The sequence below is a fragment of the Pleurodeles waltl genome, chromosome 9 (assembly GCF_031143425.1).
Source record: "Pleurodeles waltl isolate 20211129_DDA chromosome 9, aPleWal1.hap1.20221129, whole genome shotgun sequence".
Classification (NCBI taxonomy): Eukaryota; Metazoa; Chordata; class Amphibia; order Caudata; family Salamandridae; genus Pleurodeles; species Pleurodeles waltl.
The window spans coordinates 518,126,977-518,150,306 of NC_090448.1; the positions used below are offsets into that span (position 1 = coordinate 518,126,977).

Sequence of the window (23,330 nt, forward strand, 5' to 3'; positions counted from 1 at the left end):
AAGAGAGAGAGAGAGACACACACCACTCCTAGGCCACTGGAGTGCGATTCTGCAGCTGTCGCATTTTCTACAGAATTGTGGACTGGCTGTAATTGCCGCAAACACTCATCTGCTAAATAATTTGCAGACTAACACAAAAAAAAGTTATTCCTAGTTCAAATGAATGGAAAAGTTACTAGAAACTCGGCCTGATTCGTTGCCAGGCAAGTGGCATGCCATTTGAAAGGTTAACTGGTCACATTTCCGTTCCTGAATGCTGTAAGGGATACTACTGAAGTGAACTGTTTGCCCAGACATAGTTAACACGTGTAAAGATGGCAAAGCTGTGACTACTGCCGCAAAATGTGTTGCAGAATGGTGCATGGCTTGCTTTCTCTTGCCGCATAATTTAGCCAACGCTGTTGCATAATTTGGTTCTTCCTTGTCACATAATTCCAGTGGCCCTGACCATGAAGAATTAATTTACTGTAATGCATGAGGTTCAGAGCAGTGCTATAAGTAATGTATATAGACACTGCTTTTAGAAGTCCAAATGTTTGAAAGAGAATGAGGAATGAGTAGAGTCTACATGTGTACCTTTATCAGAAGATACATTTACTCACAATAAATCTAAAAAAATTATTATAATAATAATTGGGCTGGGGCGAAATTTAAATTAAGCCAGCAAAAGTCGCTTGCTAGCCGAAATTTCTGAAATTACGCTATTACACCACTTTGCGTAAGTATGAACCGCTCACTGTAAAAATTACAGTGAAAGGGACAATATACAATAATCTGCAGTAAAAAAATATTGCAAGTGAACAGCTGTTGTTTGCGGTGCTCTTGTTTAAATGCATCCTTACCCCTACAAAATTGGAACGAGGATGCATTTAGCATTAAAATATAGTACAAAATAATGGATTCGCATTCTGTGTAATTACGCGTAATTTTGCTGTAATTATGCTAAATCGAATCACACGATTTTTCGCACACCCCTAGAAATAATTAACGTGTGGTTATCAGGAAAATATGGCATGGATCAAGGCCCGCCACAGGATGCTCAAAAGGTCAAATATGGCTCTTACAGAAAAGATACTCACATTTTTAGCACCTTCTTTCGAATCTCAACTTCTTTGTCTATCGTGGGGTCCTCGAAGAGCTGAACTCTAAAGTTGTTTTTTCGTAGAGCTGTTCCGCACTCCTGACAGTTTCCAGCCCCTCTGACGAACAGCAGCTCCACACAGCTCTCACATCTAGAAACCAAAAGGGAGAAACAAGCAGTGTTCATATGGGTAATTGAGGAACGTCCCTCTAAATTTTCTAACTTTCGCCCTCTCCTACCACCTATGCCGGAACACGTATTAATTACTAATATTAACAACGATAACATGGGAACAGATTTTAATGTAGTGCAGCAGGAAAACGAACACAGAAACATGGAAACTTCTAGAACAAATGAAAGATTTAAGGGATATATAAAATCTTATATGAAAATGTATGTGATATTTCATCTATATCAATTACGATTATTGTGCTCTTCATAGAACTATTGGAGTATTTAAAACAAATCCTTTTACTCTATAATGTTAGCACTTTCACATCTAGCACTTATTAGACAGCATTTTACACTACAAATGTGAAGTTCTAAGTAATGTTTAAGATTTTTGACGACTGTGTGTGCGATGCTAAATTTGTATCAACTAATGGCTGGTGTTCTTTCTCAAGTGTATATTATTACCGCCTGCTCTATAAAAAAAAACCAAATAAAAGCAATAATCCAACTTGTTCTCATAGAGCACTTCATAGCACAGCTTTTGCCCTCTCTAGAGCCTGTAAGAAACAAGTATTAATATTCCCGAATGTAATGGTACTAATTTACCCGTCTCGAAGGATGGAAGACTGAGGTGGCCTTGCCAGAGATTTAACTCTGTGGACAAAAGCAGCAGCGAGCCCACGCCACAGCTACCTTCCACAGTTAGAGGATTCATGAAAGGGTTGTGTACCACTCAGGTCATGTCTACTCAGTACACTAACTGTGACGGTCTCTCTCTTGGACTCAATACCTCCGCCATTTTAGAAACATTTATGCAGCTCTTTGCCCGTCTGGTGCGACAGAACCACATTCTGCAACCTTAACTGTGGCACACGAGCAATTGTGCTTACATTTTTCAGTCACGTCTCCACCCAGTCGCAGGGTTTAGATGTCTTTATATAGAGAATATTTATTTTCATCTTTCTCACTTTGATAGTTTGCTACTCCCATTTACATTTCTAAATATTTAGCTAGCACCTCTAAAAACAGCGCTGTGCCTTCTTACTTAAAGCAATCTTATTTGGTGTTCGCCAGTACCAACTAAATTATTCACAGTGAGCATATCATTAACATACGGAAATCAACAGTGGAATTCAAAGATTGCCTTGCGCTCAGCATACTAGATGCACGTTTAGTTCCGAAATTAAAAAGTAAACCCCCTCTTGCTTGAAAAATAATTTTGGCCCTATTCAGAAAGCACCACCTGTGAAAATCAGAAATTATCTGATGTAGATTTACACCAGGCTTGGAGCACATTTGTCTCAACCAAGCGAATCACAGTGTAACAGTGGCCTATTTCTTTGCGCAGTAATGCATGAGGCAGAATGCATAAATCCGATTACAGTAGTACCCATAAGTTTCTTCTCATTGAGAAACCCCTTCCCCTGTGCTCACTCTATTCTTACAGTGGCAATGTGCTTACTCTTGCCTTTGAAAAGCCTAACCTTGTCCCTGTTACAGAGTGGGACACAACCCTGCAAGAGGTATTTGAATGATCCCAGATGTAAAGGTTTGTTGCGTTTACCTGTTTTTGTAGGTTAATGTTAGGCCACCAACCCACTAACTATGTCAACAAGTCCACCTGAACACTGTAAATGTGGAAATCCCTCCGCATGCTGACAACCTTTCTGCACTGTCAAAATGCACATTCTGTACTAATAACATTTCCACAAGTCCTAATTCTGTGACTTGGGACCGGGGATTGAACAAAGTGGTCATTCTCCACGCCCAAGGTCACATCAGGTTTGCAAAATCTTTTGTGAACCTGCCCCAAAATAAAAATAAAATAAAAAAAACTAAAAACAGCTGATGGAAGTTATCGGAATTCAGAGTTTTCAACAAACAGCTTGGTCTCGCCCAGAAGGGTCAGAACGGAGTTTTTAAAAGTAACACTGTCTTGATGTCAAGGAATGGCTGGGAAAAAGTGAGAGACTGAATTTAATCTACTCCTGCCCGTGGACTAAAGAGGAAGCAATGAAAAGTTCCCTTCATGTCAGTCACGAACAAATCAGTTTCTTCTCCCACAAAAATTCTTGTGGGTGTAAAATGGGAAGCACATGAACAACAACGTTTTGAACAGGTCAGTGTTATCTATGAAATTCATCAACAGAGATACCTACACTGGTTTTATCTTCTGGACATTTATCTCTTTATAGTCTCAAGTGTTAATTTCCATTTTTAATGTAAGAAATAGTTGACCTTCTAGCAATTTAAACCTTTGTGATTTTTACAAGGAAAGTTTTGGAACTGCAGTCACTTGGCCCTTGCTAGACAATGTCCTCAGACTGCTGGGTGAAGTAAACTGAGCCGACAAGAAAAAGAAGAAAGGGCTGCCTGTCTAAGAACGCAGGAGGGAGATTGGCTTTCAGAAAACGAGTTTATAAAGAGCTGCCATCAGAGAGCTGTGCTGAGGCAGGGGTGCTGGGTCAGTTTGTGGCATTGACTTTTGATTCAGGCGGACTTCATTTGGCCATGTTAGGAGTAATAACCACTATCAGGGTGCAGTACTTACAACTAGTTACCTACCACTAAGTGAGTTTCTGATGCCACAGTCTTGTGGTTTAAAGGCTGAAGACTCCTTTCTGAGCTGTACACCTTGCACTATTCGGAGATTTACCAGGGGCCCTAAACATCATGATGGTTGGTAACTGGTACGGAGATACTGGCCGGGTTCTTAACTCTGGGCCCAGTATTTCCCGCTCGGTTACAGCCAGTGGTGCTGGAACAATTTTCAGACTGGGGCTGCTGCCCTCAATGTGATGATATTGAACTCACAGGAATATCACCAGCTTCTTTCTTTGGGGAACTCGAGCAAGGGACATTTGCCTCACACCACATTTGAAGTAAATCAATAAAGGAATGTCAAATCTAACATTATTATAAATAGGTGATGTATTTGGTAAAGCATTTCCTAAATGGCCGGATTACAGAAAGAGAGAAGCATTATGGGGAAAGAACTCATGTGTAACAATGGCAAATTTTCTTTTCTCTACTAGAATGCCAAACATCATCACTGATCATGAGAAGATCTGAAAATAAAAGGCAGTAAATATTTGAAATATTATAACCGCTACAGAGGTCTCCATGTGCCTACCCTTCTTTAACCAGCCCTCCAGTGAAAAGATACATTTTAAAGATAATCCCTTGCAAAAAATGTTAAGATGCACTGTAGGTGAGTGGCTTCTAACCTTTTGACTTCTGTGGACCCCCACTTTATCATTACTGGAACCTGAGGACACCCACTGAATCATTATTGGAATTCAGGGATCCCCAAAAACACACAGTTATTTCTGGAAGCCAGGGATCACAGCCTTAACATTGTTGATGATACTTGAAACGCAAAACAATACACAAAAAATACAGAAACAACCATTCAAACACAAACTGTAATATATTGTATTTAATTTACCAACAAATATACATTAAAAAACGATAATAATTTTAATAGGAAGGTTGGAGCTTTTTCAAACTCAATTGAAGCCACACTTGGTCCATACTATATTCCATATTATGAACCTGCGCTGCTCCCACGAGTCAATCTGAGGATACTAATTTAATTTTTAGCCTCCAATTTCAAATTCCTTGACATTTACAGTACGTTTTAAAATGTTGAATATTACCCTTAGCCAATGTATTCATATACACTTTATTCATCTGTTATCATTATTTAATTTTCTAAGCAGTTGCGGACCCCCTGAGAAGGCTTTGTGTACCCCGGGGTGTCCCCGGACTACAGGCTGGGAATCACTGCTTTAGGTGTTTAGAGGTATCGATCTGATTTCAGTCCTGTTTTGGAGGTGCAAAAACGTCACCCTATCGATAGTGGGTGATTGTGCATCAAAGCGCCAAGCCAATGCAAGAGATAGCTGTGAGGTGCCAAAAGCTGCAATCTGTTCCCTGTCCTGTATTGGGCCTATAAGATACAAAACGGCAGGTACATGCGCACAGTGCGGTGATAGTCTGTGAATAGCAACGGGAGTAACAGAAACACGAGCATGGAAGAGGAGAAACAACAACACACTGGTGATGCAGTCAAGGAAAACAGGGCACAAGAGACAGAGTGAAATGTATCAGTAGCGTAGCTAGCCTGTGTCATGAGCCCAAGTGCAAAGAAGGAAATGGGCTCCCTTGTCTCTTTTTGAGTGTGAAATACAGAAATAATCAGGGTTCAATGGGCCCCTCAGGCCTCTGTGCCTCAATGGAAGCTACGCCTCTGAAGGTTCTAGCGACACAACAGCGAGGTGGAGGTGCGCATCAAGCCCTAGCAATGTAGGGGTCTTATGAGGAAACAGCCTCTGTCTGGTCTTCTGTGTCAAGAAAGTGATGGTTCTCTTTTTTATACCTCTGCCATTTTGAGGCATCTCGCGATATTAACGAGTGCAGAGGGAGAATGGTTCAGCTGCTTCTGTCGCTATCTGAGTCTAGTTCATGACCTTCCATTCAGCCAGTGTACGCTATACGCAGCCAAGGCTCTGCAACAAGTTATGTCAAAAGGACGCACCAAGCCACAAGTACTTGCAAGGCCATGAGTAGCAGTCGCTAAAAACAAAAGGTAGGTCCAAAGTATGGCTTAAGCTTCTGCCATGCGGCCACAGCACACAACTGAGCTGAGAATGCCACCACTGGCAGCCACTGTCCAATGCGTTGGACCAAAGGCTGCGCAAAACAAATCCTGGGGGACAAGAAACGTATGCAGGCCTCTGCGGGCATATATATTTATTGACAAAAAAAATACATTTACTGAAAAAATGTTTTTATAAGAAAGTTAGGGTTGTTTACACGCATAAGATAACATACATTATTAAAATAAAGACAGTGAGAGTCCCCTATAAGCACTTCAGTTGAGGGTGAGGGTTATGATTCAAAATCTAGAGACCAGCAAGGTGTGCTTAAATTACTGGTGACATCCTGTATCACTTTATCATTGACATGTAAGAGGAGGCTTCAATATAGAATACCTTACGAGAAAGCCAGTTTTTTACTGCAGAGCTGATGTGTTAGGCCGGGTGGCTTGTCAATGGAGGATGATAGTCCACCACCTCCCCTGCATTTCCTCGCATCTAGCTTGTCTCCACATAAGTGTGGGCTTAAGGCGCTTTATAAATGATACACACAAACACACAGACAGGGAATGTGTGTGGTATTCTTGCATTGCCTACTGTCACCGTCGCAGGTGACAGACCTCAATCCGCTCTATCAGCACCGACTCTTTGTTCTGGCAACCACCAGCACGGACTTTGAAAGGGAAGGCTGTGTTTTTTGTGCACATTTTTTGAGGCGGGTGAGCGCGTTATTAGGTGGTCGAAGAAGGGTGGCAAGACACGATTTGTTGTATGTGAGCTCCCTTCTGAACGTAGTCATTTGGGACTAGCTAAGTTTGTTGCCAGGGGTGGTGGAGAGTTCGGCAGTTTACAATACATTAAAAAAAAAAAAACATCAAGAAAAACAATGGTAGAAAGTTGGTACAGGGGAGAGAAGTGATGGTGTGGAACTGGGGTACTAGTATTTTGTGTGCAGCGCCCCGAAGGCGCCTCCCCCTGCACAGGTACTCCATGGGATCAGTTTCCAAGGGGAGATTGCGGAGGGTATACAACATAACACGTCAGTGTTCCAAGTGAACTCGAGTTTCAGCTCCTTCATTAATTTATGTTACTTAAACCCATCTGACAGTTACTAACTATAATTCGATGTTGTCATACAGTGAATGCACGGAGGCGGCTCTGTTGAATCCAAAATGTCACCACCCATTCACAGTCGTTTTTTTCTAGGCCAGCCTGACTTCAAATGTAACGAAACACACATTCAAAATGCGTCTGGAATTCACCTTCAGTTAAAAAGAATTCTACAAAGACCGTTTCCAAGTACTTTTCACGTCAGTTCAACTGCAATTCCGTCTTTATAACAATTGTCACAGCTGTCATCAAAGTTTGCAAAAATAAAGCATGAGGGAGGAGAGAGACATAACGAAAATCCATGTAGGTACACGCAGCATGCCAGTGAATGCAGCACCTGCTCCAATCAGTTCCTATTGTTGACAGACCGGCCTATTTATAACTGCGTCATTATTGGGGCGTGATTTCACCTTTATAACAGCCCTGGCCTACCAGAGTGAAGAACTAGCTTTCTAAGTGAGGATAACTTACAGCCGATTAGAGTGAACTTCTTAGATCTTCCTGATTTGGAAAAAATAACATTGCAACAGTAACCAACTTGATTCCACACTGAATCTTGCTTCTTTTACAACGGGTGACGTTCATAACAGTCAGCATGCTCAGTCACAAGCACTGCCAAAGCCAATAGGACGAGCACTGTCTGACAGCCTTTTAGCTTTGTCAATACACGTTTTGTTTTGTCCTTTTTTGGGGCAAAGCTTTGCCGTTGGGACACCTGCGGGGCTTCGTCAATCTAAAACAAAAATAAAACATTGGCTAAAAAGAAAAACATGTTTTTGGTCCCATAAAAGGACACATTGTGATACAACTTCCTGACACTGGAGAGATCTACTTTGTGTGTGAATGTACACCTTGTGTAGGGCAGAAGCTGTACTGCGTGGTGACGTTAGCCAGTGGTTGAAATTGGCTGACACACTGCTCCAAGCACTACGCCGCAGTGGGCAGACAAAATGATACTCTTACTGGCCAATGGATGAAAAGGGCTTGCAGAAAGCGCCTATAAGTATATCATACTTTTATCAAACCAAAAAAGTCTTGAACAACAAACCTAAGCACGAATTTATGCACTTTCAAATTATCCTACAGGAAGGAAATACTGGTGTGAGAAAATACTAATTTGCATTTCCATGTTATAAATCTGCAGTCACGGCAGTTAATATCCTACTGAGGAAGAAGTCGGTTATTGAACATCTCAATTTTAGTACAAGGTTCTTTTTTTAATAAAACTCTCATGAGGACAGGTTTTGCTTGCATATAAGCACGTTGAAGACAAACATTTGATTTATCTTATTTAAAATGTGTTATGCAATTCACGCCCATCAATTTGAGCCTTAAGAAGCCTCAGTTTTTACCCAATAACCTGGGCCCTGCTGTTAGTGGAAACAAGACAACAGGGTGTATCAAATACAGTGTTTTGCAAGGCGTGTGATAGATCACCCTACTCAAGGCAAGACAACCACTGGTCATCAGGGGTATTCCACAATAATGGAAAAAAGCATTAAATGATCAGTCCTAGTATCCCAAAAGAGATTAAAACATGGTTCTTTCAACTGGGCCTAGTCATGGCAGCACGCCACCCCTTGTCTATGCACCAGAAACTCTCCTTAGTGGTATGTGTGCAATATAAATACACATAAATAACAAAATAACATGAAGCTGAAGATGACTGAAAACTGTGTGTGAGGGAGCCACTGAGAGAGAGACTGACATTGAGCTTGAGACTGAGCTGAACACTGGAAGGAGGTGCACATCAGGTCTCCTGAGGAGCCTTCATCTGAGGTGGTCCCAGGAGAGAGATTTTGTTTTAGAAACCCACCCGTGCCCACCCTCCCACGTTAGATCATGAAAGGGCTACTGAGTGCCTACATTTTAACTTGTACTTCTTTGAGCCAAAACACTTACCTTAAGGTGGCACTGCGAAAGAAGCAGAGGACCCGATCGAAGACTATAGATAACATACCAGTTCTCAAATTTAAAAGTGACATTAATTTAAGGTATAAACTCCCAGACATTGACTGACGAGCTTAGACACAGGACTCCGTGCACTTCACTAAGAGTTAAAATAATCTGTGTGACGTGGGCAAAGCTTATTGCTCCTGGTAAGCATCTTTATAATTTGGGGCACTTGTGGTCTCGACTATGATACTGCGCACAAGTGAAGTGGGCAAAGGCGTTTTAAAGCATGAACAAAATGGGCATATGCCCGAGTCCCAGACTTTCAGGCCTCCTGGGGAAGGCAACTCACCCTCTCGCATTTCTGACACTACTCCATTCTGAGAAACTCCGCTTTAGTGTAAACTTTGTTTTGTTTCTCGTTGTAGAGGTGCAACGGTAGACAAGATACATTGCAGACACTTGACAGCCAACCATTGTATAGTGTTTTTAACACAATCAAATCTTTGTAGTTTGTTTTTGTACACTAGATACTAGATGCTCTCAGTGTTTTTGTACTCTAAGAGCATCTATACTTGAAACAGTGTAATACAACATGTAATCACATTTATGAGTAAGGAGGGAGGCTGCAACGTTTATTCGTGGCAATACAATTAGTGGGCAATAACTATCACTTAATAATGAAAACACAGTTGTTATTAGAGAGACCACTGGTGCATGTATTGCTACTGTTAGAGGCGGGAGCCTTTACAGCACAAACTCGTGCGAGGCACTCATTCATATGCTGTGTTTGTGGAGGGAGATTTCAAGAATTGCATGTGCTTCTCTGCAAGTTCACAGTTCCAATCCGATATTCCTGCACAGAGGGACAGAAACACCGACAAACAGAGCGAGAGTATGATGGGGAGCAAGGGGGAGACAGGGGACGGGGGGGGGGGGGATAGTGAGACAGCATGGCTGTATGTGAGGCAATCGTGCTGTTTTGCTGCTTGTTTCGTGTACAGCCAAAGCAGGGGCACTTGTTTGACAAAGGACAGTTGGACTTCTGCTGGCTGTGTGGTATTTTTTTGTGAGTGATGAGAAATGCACAGTTGCTCCTCTCTGTGCTGTGCCTGGGCGAGGCTTGCGGTGACACCGCCTCTTCTCTGAGTGAGGGAGCTTGCATTGCTGTTTACTGTGCAGTACTTGTTCTGCTTGCGAGGGAAGCTTGCACGGCTGCACACTAAACTACAAAAGTTACAAAAAATAACAATAAGTATTAAATGTATGTTTCAATATTTTTACTGGAAATTTGTATATAATATCAAACAGCTGTCAGTTTCAGCAAGACGCAAAAGTTCTAACTTTAACTCCTCTACACCCCATATAAACACCCACTCACCCGAATGGTCTTTTTATTGCTTTATAAAGTCACAGTACAGCAATTTTCCCGGTGAGTCACACGATTTCTTAGAGATGGGTATCGGTGTTTCGCGAGGCTCTCTGTCCCTCGTTTTCTCCTCCTGTGGTATAAGTGCCTTTAAACTCTTGGAGCAGGTCACAACATTAAAGTCTCGTGCCAGGAACCAGAGAACCGGTTCCCATATTATCCGGAATTGTTTATATTTCTTCAGCATTGTACATGTAAGTTTCTCCCTGCCTAACGAAGTCCATAGCTTCATTAACCGCATACCGTACATGGGTACCCCTGTTTTACTCAGGGTTAGAACAGCTTAAGTGGCTGCCAATAATAGGAAGGAATTGAAGGAAGAATTGGTCTTTCCTCTGGATCCATGCAGTGGACTCTCCAAGGGACACCCAACAAATACTGCCCCATGAATGGAGCATATTTGTTCAAATACCTCCAGCCAATATAAAATTAGTTTCAGACATGACCATAGTATGACATTTCTCCCCTCATCACAACCTCTTTCACATGCGTTGGTCATGGGAAACGTACAAAACAATGCATCCTCAACAATGCAGATGTTTCCCACACAAGCGGAACAATGCTTGCCTGAACAATGACTGCCTTTTTCTCTGCCTTAACCACGCATATGCATGCTTAAGGCAGAAAGCAGTCCAGTGGATCGGGAGAGGATGTGGTGAGGTAAGTGGGGCTAGGGCAGGGTTCAGGAGATAGCTTTTAGGGGCAGATTATGGGCTTAGGGGGTGGGGGTCAGGTTCGTTTACTTTTTTAGGGGTTGTGGAAGTTTGTTTTTTAGGGCTTACCGAGGGTTGGGGGGGGTCGGGCAGTTTATTTTTTAAGGACGGGTGGTTTATTTTTTAAGGGCTGGGTGGGGGGTGGAGTAGTTTATTTTTTAGGGGCAGGGAAGGTTTAAGGAAGGGCGGCAGGAGAGGAAGAAGGATCGAGAGAGGACGCGGTGAGGTAAGTGGGGCTGGAGCAGGGCTTGGGGAAGTAGCTTTTTAGGGGTGGGGTGGATTTAGTGCTTTCAGGTTACATTATTTATTAGGGGTGGGAAAGGTTTAAGGAAGGGCGAAAGGAGGGAGGCGAGGAAGAAGGATCAGGAGAGGATGTGATGAGGTAAGTGGGGCTGGAGAAGGGTTGGGAGTAGTTCTTAGCAGGGGGTGGATTTAGGACTTGCGGGGTTGGGGTAGTTTATTTGTTAGGGGCAGGGGTGAAGGGGGGGTCGGGGTAGTTTAATTTTTAAGGCTTAGGGTGGGTGGTGGGGTCGGGGTAGTTTAGTTAGTAGGGGTGGGGTAAGGTTTTAGAGCTCCGGGCGGGTGGGGGGTGTCAGGATAGTTTAGTTTTCAGGGGCAGGGGTGGAGGGGTTGGGGTAGTTGTTATATTTAGGGCTTTCAGGGTAGTTTAGTTACTATGGGTGGGGTAAGGTTTTAGGGCTCAGGGTAAGTATGGGGGTCTGGGTAGTTTATTTATATGAGGGGTAGTTTAGGGTCCCAGGGTGGGTGGGGTGGTACTTTTTTTTAGGTTAACAGAGGTGGTTGTATGGCACCACCACAATGCCGTTTCCACATATGCCTTTACTAAGCATGCTTTTCCAACTAAATATGTTGTAAAGGCATGCGTAATAAAGGTATGCATGGATAAGATGCGGTCGTGTTGCGACCGCGTTAATACGGCACGTGTGGTTCCAGCATGCATGGTTGTGTCATACAGCCGTTGGTAGTATAATATCAAAGTTACAAAGGCAAGCTGCACTATAATGCCATCTATGAAGTATTTTATATAATGTTTCTTTCTGATGTGCATGCTAGGAGAAATTATTTTGTCTCTGTAAAATAGTCTATATGTACTTTTTCTCCTGTATGACAGCCTCTATCGTTCTTTCTCACCGCATCTGGAATTGTGGCACCTCCAAATTGCTTGACAGTGTAAAAAAATCGCATAGATCAGTGCCACTGCCCGAGATGGTGCAGGAAGTGTCTATCAATTTCTCAAATTGGGTCTGCGATCTGGAGCCACCCTCTCCTACTCAGTGCTGCATCACCCAGTGTTGCACCTGTAGATAATGGATTATTTCTTCTCATCAGAGACAAAATTCCTTCTCGATTTGAGGGGCAGACAAGTTTCAGTTTGATTCTTGGGCAGCTGTGCAGCCTTCCTCAGGAACCCTCCCTGGAGCATGCGAAATATACAAAAGCAATATTTTTGAGTGTCCAGTGAAACCTTACAATAAAAACTGAAATTGGATTGCATAAGAAGATGAGACACCTCAAGGCCGCCCTCTCAGGGTTTATGTTCCCCCCCCTCCCCGGGTCCATCCAATTCATCCTCTCATCATTCTTTGCCAGATATCATTGAAACACAGGTCCCCATTGTGTGGATATCAGACCTTGAGACACTGAATGAGAGAGCACAGAACTGACATAAAATTCTGCGTAATACCATCATTCTCACTGCCCAAGAAATATTACAACTTTGTCAATTAAAGGCATCCATCTCGACCTCTTGGATTACCTTAGACACACTTTTAGCCAGAGTATCAGGGTGGATTTTGCATCATCTGTTCCCAGATAACCGACTTCTCTTTCAACCCACCAAATAGGAGTGGATTTGTTGAGGTCTTGTAACGTGTGTTTGGGGCCTTAAGAGTTAGCCCCTCTGATTTGGAGAGACTGAACTTGAGGCTACAGGCCGTCTTCAGAGCCTGCATAGACCCTTCTCGGTTGGCAAGTATAAGTAAGTTTTCATCAGCAAAAACTCTGTCCTTCAAGACATCATAACTTAATTGCATATATTTTACTTTTGAGACATGTTGTTTTCCTTGTAAGAGGGGCTCAAGTACAGTACCAAACAATAGGAGCAACAATAAGATCTGGTTCTCCTGCCCCTTCCTCTAAGTAACCTCTTTTTTAGTCTGCCACTGACCGTCACCCTTACTTCTGGTGTATAGTTACCAGCACTACCCTAGAACAGTGGTTCCCAACCTGTGGTCAAGGGACACATGGGGGTCCACAGAGCCTCCACAGGAGGTCCATAACTGCTTAGAAAATTAAATAATATTAAAAGATTAACAAAAGTGCATACGAATAAAGTAGCTAACTATATATTTGAGCATTTAAAAATGTACTGTAAATGTCAGGGAATTTGAAATTGGAGGCTAAAAATTAAATATATATACTCAGATTGATTTGTGGGAGCAGCGTTGGTGAATCAAACAATATAGTATGGACAATGTGTGGCTTCAATTAAATCTAGACATGTTCCAACCTTCCTATTAAAATGATTTTTTTTACTTATATTTGTCTGCAAATAAATACAATGTGTTATGGTTTGTGTATGTGTTTGTCGGAATGCTTGTTTCTATATTTTTTGTTATTGTTGTTTAGTTGAAATCATTGACAATGTTTTGGCCGGAGTCCCCAGCTTCCAGTAATGACTCAGTGGGGGCTTCTCGGGTTTCAATAATGAATCGTTGGGGGATCCCTGGGTTCAAGTAACGATAAAGTGGAGGCCCTCAAAAGTCAAAAGGTTGAGAACTGCCCTAGAACATTTGACTAAACGCTGCCCTTTATAGAACATTTACCAGGAGGGCTAAATTCACCATTCTCTGCATACAAACAGGAAGATTGTTTCTTTAGTTTCAATCTGAGTGGTGCCAAGAATGTGCAAATTCTTTTTGATACTATCCCATTTCTCTATTTCTGTTAAGAACCCATGGGATTTGGGTGTATCAGATCAGGTAAGCGGCTATCCAGCCTGGTCGATGAAGAGAGCTTGCACTGGATCAAACAGGAATATCTGCTATGTAACTGGCAGAATGTGAGGTCTTTAACCTCTTTTGAGTAAGAGATTTAAGTAATCCTCATTCATGGTTGAGCGAAGTCCACCCCAGAGAGGATTTCAATCATTAGTGCCTTAAAAGTCCTATCAATGAAGACCCAAAAAACTATAAAACCTGCTGAGAACCCATATGCGCCCATGGCTTAAATGATTTGAAGTTTCTCTTTGACTTCAAAATGGTATACTGCATATCAACCGAGCACCAATAGGTAACCTCTGTCCATTTCTAGGACTTCAGGCTGCTCCCTTAAGGCCAAAACATTACGTCATACCTGCTATGGCTATGTTGTTTTATGTGCCGCCTCCACTGCCTGCAGTTCCTGTCTCAAAGTTCTAGTTGCAGCATCTCTTAGCTTGTTTTAAAAAAAAAAATCATAGATGCCTCTGCTACAAAGTGCTCTGGAAGGACTACATCCACAACATTCCACAAAACGCATGTGTTCACTTCAACCCATCATTATTGGCCAGGTAATCTTTTATGGTCAATACAAAGTTCTGGCATACAACTGGGTCCTTCAGCAGGGGCTCATTTAGGATGTGAGGACCCTCTTCACTTTCATCTGATAATGCCTGTGAGTTGGCTGTGATCTGATAATGTTAAAGACCCCTGTTCTACCACCTGAAGCACATGTAGAAATCACCTGTCCACTAGCCAGTGATCTAGCCTCATTTAAGAGCGGTGTGCCCTGGATAAATTGAAAGTGTCCTTTAGAAGCAGATGGCGATTCCCGCAAATATCTGCCAGATCCAAGTCTTCTAGCCATTTCTTTACTTCACTGATACGACAACTGAGCCACCATCGCTAGTCTGCATTTTATCTAAGGAAGCACATATAATCTGATTCACATCTCCTGCAACTACTAGAGGGCAAGTGAGATTTGAGTAATTTCCTCCATACGTGTTTCCAGGCTGGCGAAAGAAGCATAAACAAAGACAAAGGTTCTTCAGAATATGTTGTAATTTTAAAGGTTAAAAAACATGTTATTAAACTTAGCTTTATTATTCATATCATGTAACATACTAATAATAATGTTAATTTTTACAAAAATTACATACATAGAAAAACTGTATATATAACAAGAAAGCAGGCGTGGCCCGTCCTTTAGGGCGGAGGGGCCACGCCTCCCACCAGAGTGTCTGTCAGGCTGAACAAAGGTCAGCCTGACAGGCACTCTTCATGTTCAGGTCAGGCAGCCAGGAGCAGACATGCCAATTTGCACAGACTCCTGGCTGCTTGAGCTGGACTTTGCTGGGTTGAGGAGGTCACAGCTCCTATGGGCGTGACCTTCTCGGCTCAGCAAAGGTGCCTCGAGGCCCTCCCCTGGGTGACGAGGAAAGCGTCACCCATTGACTTCGACCTGGGCGCTTCAGATTCAAGCTGGCTTCCTTCCTTTGTGCTAACTGTACAAAGCCTGTACATATAGTTCAGATCAACCTAAATATATATTTCTCTTCAGTAACAAAACTGGTATAATGTATTTTTTATTTGTTTGTAATCTTAAATAACTGCTAAATATTTTACCTGCACTTCGAGTGATTTGTATTCTGTCGCTTTTTAAAAGCTGCTGATATAAAGGGTGTGAGTGACATTGTAATATTATAGCAACTTGCATTTTGAGTGTTTGGTTAGGCATTTAATTATTCTTGTCTCCATCACAAAGATTAACTCTGTGGCTCAGGTGGTTAATCCAGTCCACAGTGGCAGCATATAAAATGGTGGTTCTACTTTTTAGGGACACCGAGTCTGTAATATTGCAATAAAATCGGCGAAACACTGTTTCTCGTTAGATATTGGAACTGTGAGTAATCTGAGAGTAGAAACAAGTTATATCAGAGTTTCTCCTAGTTCTACCCGAGCCTTCCGTTTTCCCTAGGTGAGACGTCTTGTGGATGTTTTTTACTGCACGCATTAGAATTATTGATTTCCGGCACGCACAGGGCTTGCCAGTTGGCACCCACCATTGCTGTATAATTGAGAGGTACCAGGTTTACAATGTATAAATAATAAGCGATCAGCAACAGGGATGTTTTGAAAGGGTATCCAAGTGACCTCGTCCGTACGACGAGGAAGGATGTTGCGTCACTTTGACCTCAGTGTGAAAACATCCCCTTATTCACAGCTAACTGTGATTTTATGTTATCCATGGATGACATAAAAGTCAATAACACTTTCTGTAAGAAGGATGGCGAGAGAGACAGGTTCAGGCGTCCGACATCTGCTGCAGACTCGGGTGTCGGACCGCCACTTCTCTGACCCCAGCACACTTGCTAATAGTGTTCATGGGCAGCAAGACCGGGAGAATCCCGCTCTCCAGTTATCCGTTTTGCAGCCTCCCAGGGTCTCGCCATGTCTAGTAAATGCAGTGGGGTCTATCACTTCCCTCGGGTCTCTGGAGGCTGGGGCAAGGAGGAGGAGGAACACCGGAAGTTGCCTTTTCCCCCTGCTGGCATCAAAGATGTGATTTTTACCGCTGTGGGGTCAATTCAGGGAGTAACAGGAATTCAAGTTCACGATTCACAATAATTTGCTTCACATAGGAGGAATATAAGAAAAATATTGCAAATAAGCTCTGATTATAAGCATAAAATTGCTCCTTTCCCTCTGCCACGCTAAGCGGCTGTAATGCACCCAAGCCAGGTTAGTGAATTCAATGTTCACATTCCATATCTGTGCGAACAATACCTTACATAGGAGCTAGAAGTAGAGGTTGCTGCAGCACCCGCAAAATAACCATGTTGGAGTTCAGAAAGAGAATGAGATATAAAGATGCCCTTAAATTTTGTTTTTATCTTTTCACATTTGCTGTGCGTTTAAAGACAGATATCAAATGTCAGACTAAGACTTCAGACAAATTGCTGCTTATTCTTTTATCAAGAAGATTGTTGTTTATTTTTCTTTGTCTGACTCCAAAGTTAAATGGTTTTGTAAAGTGAACTATGTGACAATCTTGATGGAGTACAGGTAATGTGAAAGGAAAGGCTGTCAGTTTTTTTCTAACACACAAAGTGGAAATACCTGTAAATCAAATGTACAAATATTTCAAACTATAACTACAGTTAGAAAAGCACAAATGAAGCACAATCGTGTAATTCTGAAGTGCGATGGAAGCAAAGATTTTAATAGAATCAAGACAAATCAAGACACTTAACTTGTGATGTCCAAATGATTAAAAAAAGTTGAAACCAGATTTCCACACATAATCGTTTGTTCACTATATAGTTTTATTCAATAAAACTGCATGTCAATGCAAATTTATTGCTGTTAAAATGGAAAAATGTTTTGTTTGTAAATAAAAGTGTGCAACCACACCAGGGTTTAGTAATATATTTGTGACCGTGAACTCCAAAATGCACCAGTGATTGTGTACCATGCATTTACCACTCTCCTGGTGAATGGACATGGGTTATTTGCTGTATTTGTTCTTTGTGAAACAATTGGATTTCTCACAATCCCTATGACTTCAGTAACACTGATGGCAGCACCCGTACTCTAAAAATTGTTCCAGCACAGCCTTATAGGTTTCAGGGCCAGAACTAGAGCAGCTCCTCCGTAGTGGTGGAGGAGAGTCACCCCACTGCTCAGCACCAGCAAATGAAAAATAAAATGATAATAAAACAACTTTATTATCATTTTATTTTTTATTCTCTGTTAGAAATGGTTAGTTGGCAAGTAGGGACCACAATCTTAGTCAGGGTAAGTCACAACACAATCCAAATTATCCTGTGTCCACCCTCCGGTAGCTTGGCAATGAGCAGTCAGGCTTAACTTAGAAGGCAATGTGTAAAGTATTGGTGTAGAACTTATGCCATAACACAGTGAAAACACCACAAAAACACCACACAGGTTTCTAAAAAAAATAGGGAATATTTATCTGAATAATATATTGTTGAAACGTGGAAAGTCCAATGCACACACGCAAAGTTATACATTTTTGAAGATGAAATCCAACTAAGGCACAGAGAAACAAAATAGCTGTGATGGGGCTATTACAGCGTAATTGACGGAGTAATTCCCAGCAATCAGACACCACTGGTGCAGGTCACGGAGTCACACGGACCCCCAGGTGCGGTACCTTTTGAAAACGATGAACAAGGACGTCGCACAGAGTCAGAAAAAAGTCATCACTGGAGTTGGTCCGGTGTTAGTCCCTTACAGCTTCAGAGGAAATGAGTGTCGGTTCTGCGCTACGAAGCAGTTGGAGATGAGGCATCAGTTATGTCCAGATGCAGAGGGAGATGTTGCAATGTTGTCGGTGATGCCTCAATTCCTTGTGACCCGGCGGGGTCACTGGTTCCGGTCAGTCAGGACGTGATGTGTCGACTTCACAGTGTCACAATGACACTCAGTGACATCAGCTGAGTAGTGGCAACATCAGACTTGCATTGGAGGCCACGATCGTTGCATGCAGCGAGGTCCACGGAGAGGGAGCAGGCTGAGGTGTCGCTAGTGTCACTGAAGTTGTTCCAGAGTTGCGGTAGTTGGGTACTATCAAAAAGCTAGTAGTTGAAGTCTTTGCTGTCCCTGAGACTTCAGAACAAGAGGCAAGCTCAATCCAAGCCCTTGTAGAGCACTTTTGGGGAAAGGCAGAGTCCTTCCAGCAAAATCGGAGGCCAGCAGGGCAGCATTCCTTCTCAGCAAAGAAGTCCAGTGAGTCCATGGGCAGCCATGCATTTCTTCTGACAGAGTTCAGGTGCAGGTCTGAGTTGGTGGGGTCAGAGACCCAGTTTATATACCCCAAAATGCCTTTAAAGTGGAGGAAACTTCAAAGAATGGTTTTGAAGTGCACATGTTCCCCTTTCATTCCAGTCCTGTATGCCAGGGTCCCGGTGGGGGTTATCAGTCCTCTGTGTGAGGGAAGGCCAATGGCCTTTGAAATGTAAGTGTCAGGCCCCCCACCCTTCCAGCCCAGGAAGAACCATTCAGTATGCAGATGAATGCAGATGGTTTTTAGTATCCTGTGTTTGTCTGGGTGAAATGCACAAAGAAGCTGTTAACCAGTAAAGACCAGACGTTGAATGGAGACAGGCTGCAAGGCACAGATTGTTTTAAGTGCAGAGAAATGCTCACTGTTTAAAAGTGGCATTTCTAAAATAGTAATATAAAATCCATCCTCACCAATAAGCAGGATTTTCTATTTCCATTCTGGCCATACTAAATATGACCTAGTTACCCCCTTTCAGATCATAATCTACCACTCAAAAAGTATTTGAGGGCAGTCCTAATGCTAGTCTATGAAAGGAGCAGGCCTCATAGTAGTGGAAAACGAATTTAGGAGTTTTTCACTACCAGGACATAATACACATATACACACATATACCTACATAGCACCATGCCCTATGGGTTACCTAGGGGGTACCTCAGGGGTGACTTATGTAGAAAAAGGGGAGTTTAAGGCTTAGCAAGTACTTTTAAATGCTGAAGTGGCAGTGAAGCTGCACACACAGGCCTTGCAATGGCAGTCCTGAGACATAGTTAGGGGGGTATTTATGCGGGTGGCACAATCAGTGCTGCAGGCCGACTAGTAGCATTTCATTTGCAGGTCCTGGGCACGTGTAGTTCACTTTACTAGGGACTTACAAGTAAATTAAATATGCCAAATGGGGCTGAATAAATGTTACCATGTTTAATGGAGAGAGCATATGTACTTTAGCACTGGTTAGCAGTGGTAAAGAGCACAGAGTCCTAAAACCATCAAAAACAGTGTCAGAAAAGTGAGGGAAGGCAGACAAAAAGTTGGGGGATGACCACCCTAAGGATGTCAGGTCTAACATTCCCTGACGGAGTCATGAGAGTGTAGGGAGGGGCGGGGCAGGGCCATGGCAGCAAGGAGGAACGGCAGGCACTGTAAGTGTGCATGTCGGTTTGGCCAGCCATCTTAGGACGGCCAACCCAACATGCCAATTTACATTTCTCCAACCCAGCTGTGTTGTACAGCTGGGTGGAGAAAAGGCACAGGCTCCATGTCCCGGAGCGATAATTAAATCAGCCCACTCAGGCCAATCCCAGCGCTGCTCTCATGCTGGGCAATAGCCTGAGAGCAGCATCTGAATTGGGTGGGGGTGGGGGGATCTGGGAGCCTGTGCTGTGTGGCCGCAAGGAGCACCGGAGCTCCAAGGTGGCTGGCAGCGGGGCCTGGAGCACCAAGTAAGTGTTTTTTTAAAATTATTGTTTCCCCCGCGCTGCCCCACTAACTTTCTTTTGCCAGCAGCCGCAACAGTCCAGAACGGCGCAATCAGTCTGTATCATTTCAAGATCAATACATTAGAAACTTTTAAATTGTGTAATGACACAATCCAATAATTATAGCACTATAAAACAAAAAAACTAGGAAGAAAGCACTCAGTTAAAATAAAATTATTAATAATAGATGCATGTCTAAGATAACCTAGACAGCACCAAAGTAGTTTGGTAAGATCTATGATCAAGCTGATAAATATCATAAATCACAACTATATTAATGATTAAGACACACTGACTAGAGACAGAAACACTCCACCGACTAAGTGTCCTTGAATGCCAAATCAAACAGACTCTGATCAGCCATGTAATTATCAGAACCAAGGTTGGCAAATACACAGACTACGTTAATGCGGACTAGACATAGTAATGCAGAATGTATGCTTTACAAATTACTCTTGCAAACAGAACAGATGATTTACGGAATGCTGAACAATCGCAAACATTCACCCCCTCACAGATTTGGGCCTAAATGCACAGTTTTTTTGCTCACTGCACCATTCGAGTTTGGACCCAGCCATATGCAAATCATATGCAAACTGGTCCCAGATGCTTGTTTACACGCCAGGGAAGACCTGTTGGGCTGGACTGTTCCCATGGGGATCAGGGTCAAGACTGATTTCAAGACTGGGTCCAAACTGAGGTGACATAGTGGGCAAAAAAACATTGGATTGGGATGCGGGCAGGGCGACTGCAAGGGGCTGAGATTAATTCAAGCAGCCCACCCATCATCTTGTGTTTGCAATACAAATTACCCTGACAAAACATATTTGTGGCCATTCTACAGGAAAACACACATTTGAATTAATTTAATTGAAATGCACCACGAACTGCAGGAAATGTGTGCATACAAAAGCGAAAATACGAAAACACAGATTAGCATGAGTCTAGACCAAAGATGTCCAAGGACGTATTATCATTGACACATTGTTCCAGTCCTACTCATAGTGACTGCGATCACAGAGGCGAATCTGTGAATCTCCTATGCTTAACGCATGTGGTAAGGGCGCACACATGTGTGTGATGCTTTTATCAGTACAACGGAATACGCTGTCCTCAGTTGTACTCCCCCCTTTCACCTAGGCTTCCAAATCAAAGCATGTTGCCTTCATCGCACAGTGGAAATAAATTACTTTTTTTCTTCTGTCCGGCATTAATTACAGAACGAGCCTCGATGGGTAGGTAGATGGATGCGCGTGAATGCAAAGAAATGAACGTGGTTCACAAAGGCTTTTGGGCACGTACCTTCAGCTTACATGTGCTGGATTTACAAGTGAAAGCAAGTCATAAAATATATACTGAGATTTTTAATTTTACTTAGGCATGCATAATACCTCAATATAGTGTAACCATTGTGTAATTGTAAATCTATGCAAGCAGTGGGCGTTTCAGGTACGGGGTGTCCGGGAAACTTTGGGAACATTGCAATATTTGGGTATTCAATAACCTATCCACCCGCCTAGCTCGGGGAACAGTCGCCTTTGACTTCTCTCCAGAGAAGGAATTCAGGTGAGAAAGAAGAAAACAACGCCCAGATAGGCAGGGATGCAAGGATAGATGTTTTGCCACTGGGATTTTTCCAGCGTTAGGGACTACGAGAAACTGCAAAGCTGCACTCATGGAAAGCCACTGTTGCATTCACAACTGCGCCACATACACAAATATGCAAGCAGTTTAATCTTATAAGGATTCACTAAAACAGGTCTAGAATTTCTAGAAACCTTTAAGTTGTGCAGGCTTTCAGGAGTGCTCTTAGAAAGGTTTGTGAATTCCTGAAATTCTTAAATCTGCTCCCATTTAAGGTCATAAACCTGTGTTTGCAATTTTCAGATATGTTTGTATACGAGCCATAGCCTTAACTGATGTAAAGTATCACTAGAGACAGGTCCAGGCAGACAGGTGTACTTGTTTTTTTAAATAAGTGTCTGTTCCAGACTGCACACACAAGTCTGTATACTAACCTAGAACACTATTTCACACACTTTGAAAGAACAATCAGATTGAGCACTGTCTAAGCATCGCTCCACTGAGGCAGAAATCAACAACTGAACTATTAACTGATTCTACATATTTTTCTGGTTCGTAATGGACCAAAGATTAAATGAATTCAAGCATTTAAGAACATTGTTAGGCAGACATTGTTTACATGTTACATTATACAATTGGGTGCCAATTGCCTTAGGCGCTGCAACACAGTTTGGCCAGACAAAGAACAAACACAAGAGCTAATAGTATCATGCTTTGTTTTGCATATACTGTGTAAAATAACTGGCACGAAATGAAAACCCTAGATCATGGCTGGAAGGTTTAAACAAGAAGGTTTAAAAGAAACGTTTGTTTTTGTAGCTTGCTCCATTATTTATTTGTTGACGGAGAATCACAGAACCCCGCTTACAAAGACTAACAAGCAACAAGTGGCATAGAGTGGAGTGGTGAAGAGTGGATTAGAGGGCCGAAGAGTAGAGTAGAGTGTAGCAGAGTGGATTATTGTGGGGTGGCGTGGAGAGGAGGGGCGTAGAGTGGAAGTGTCAGAGTGGTGTGGAGGGGCAAAGAGTTGAGTGTTGTGGAGTGGCATAGAGTGGAGCATAGTCGTGGAGTAGAGTAGAGTAGAGTGCCGGGAGTAAAGTGCCCTAGAGTGAAGTGGCATAGAGTGGAGGGGCGTAGAGTGGAATAAAGTGTTTTAGAGTGGAGGCGAGTACAGCGGGGTAGAATGGAGTGGAGTGGCGTAGAGTGCAGTAAAGGAGTGGAGTAGAGTATAGTTTCCGAAGTAGAGTGAAGTGGCGCAGAGAGTCATACAGTGGATTAGAGTTTCATAGAAAGGAGTGTAGTAGAGTGTCATACAGTCGTGTTGAGTGTTGTAGAGTGGAACAACAGTGTCAAAGAGTGGAGCAGAGAGGAGTAAAGTGACCGAGTGGAGTAAAGTGCTGTAGAATGGAGTGTCACAGAATGGAGTGGAGTGGTGTAGAGTCCAGTGACATAGCTTAGAGTGGA

General features: G+C 42.7%; 1 protein-coding gene across 1 annotated transcript in view; it reads right to left on the reverse strand.

The window, feature by feature from the left end:
- The window catches only part of MNAT1 (MNAT1 component of CDK activating kinase), a 386,226-nt gene that overhangs the window by 335,606 nt on the left and 27,290 nt on the right, over positions 1 to 23,330 (reverse strand). The window contains exon 2 of the mRNA XM_069207410.1: positions 1,080 to 1,232. Coding sequence (XP_069063511.1) covers positions 1,080 to 1,232 — 153 coding nt within the window. The remainder of the gene's footprint in view (positions 1 to 1,079; positions 1,233 to 23,330) is intronic.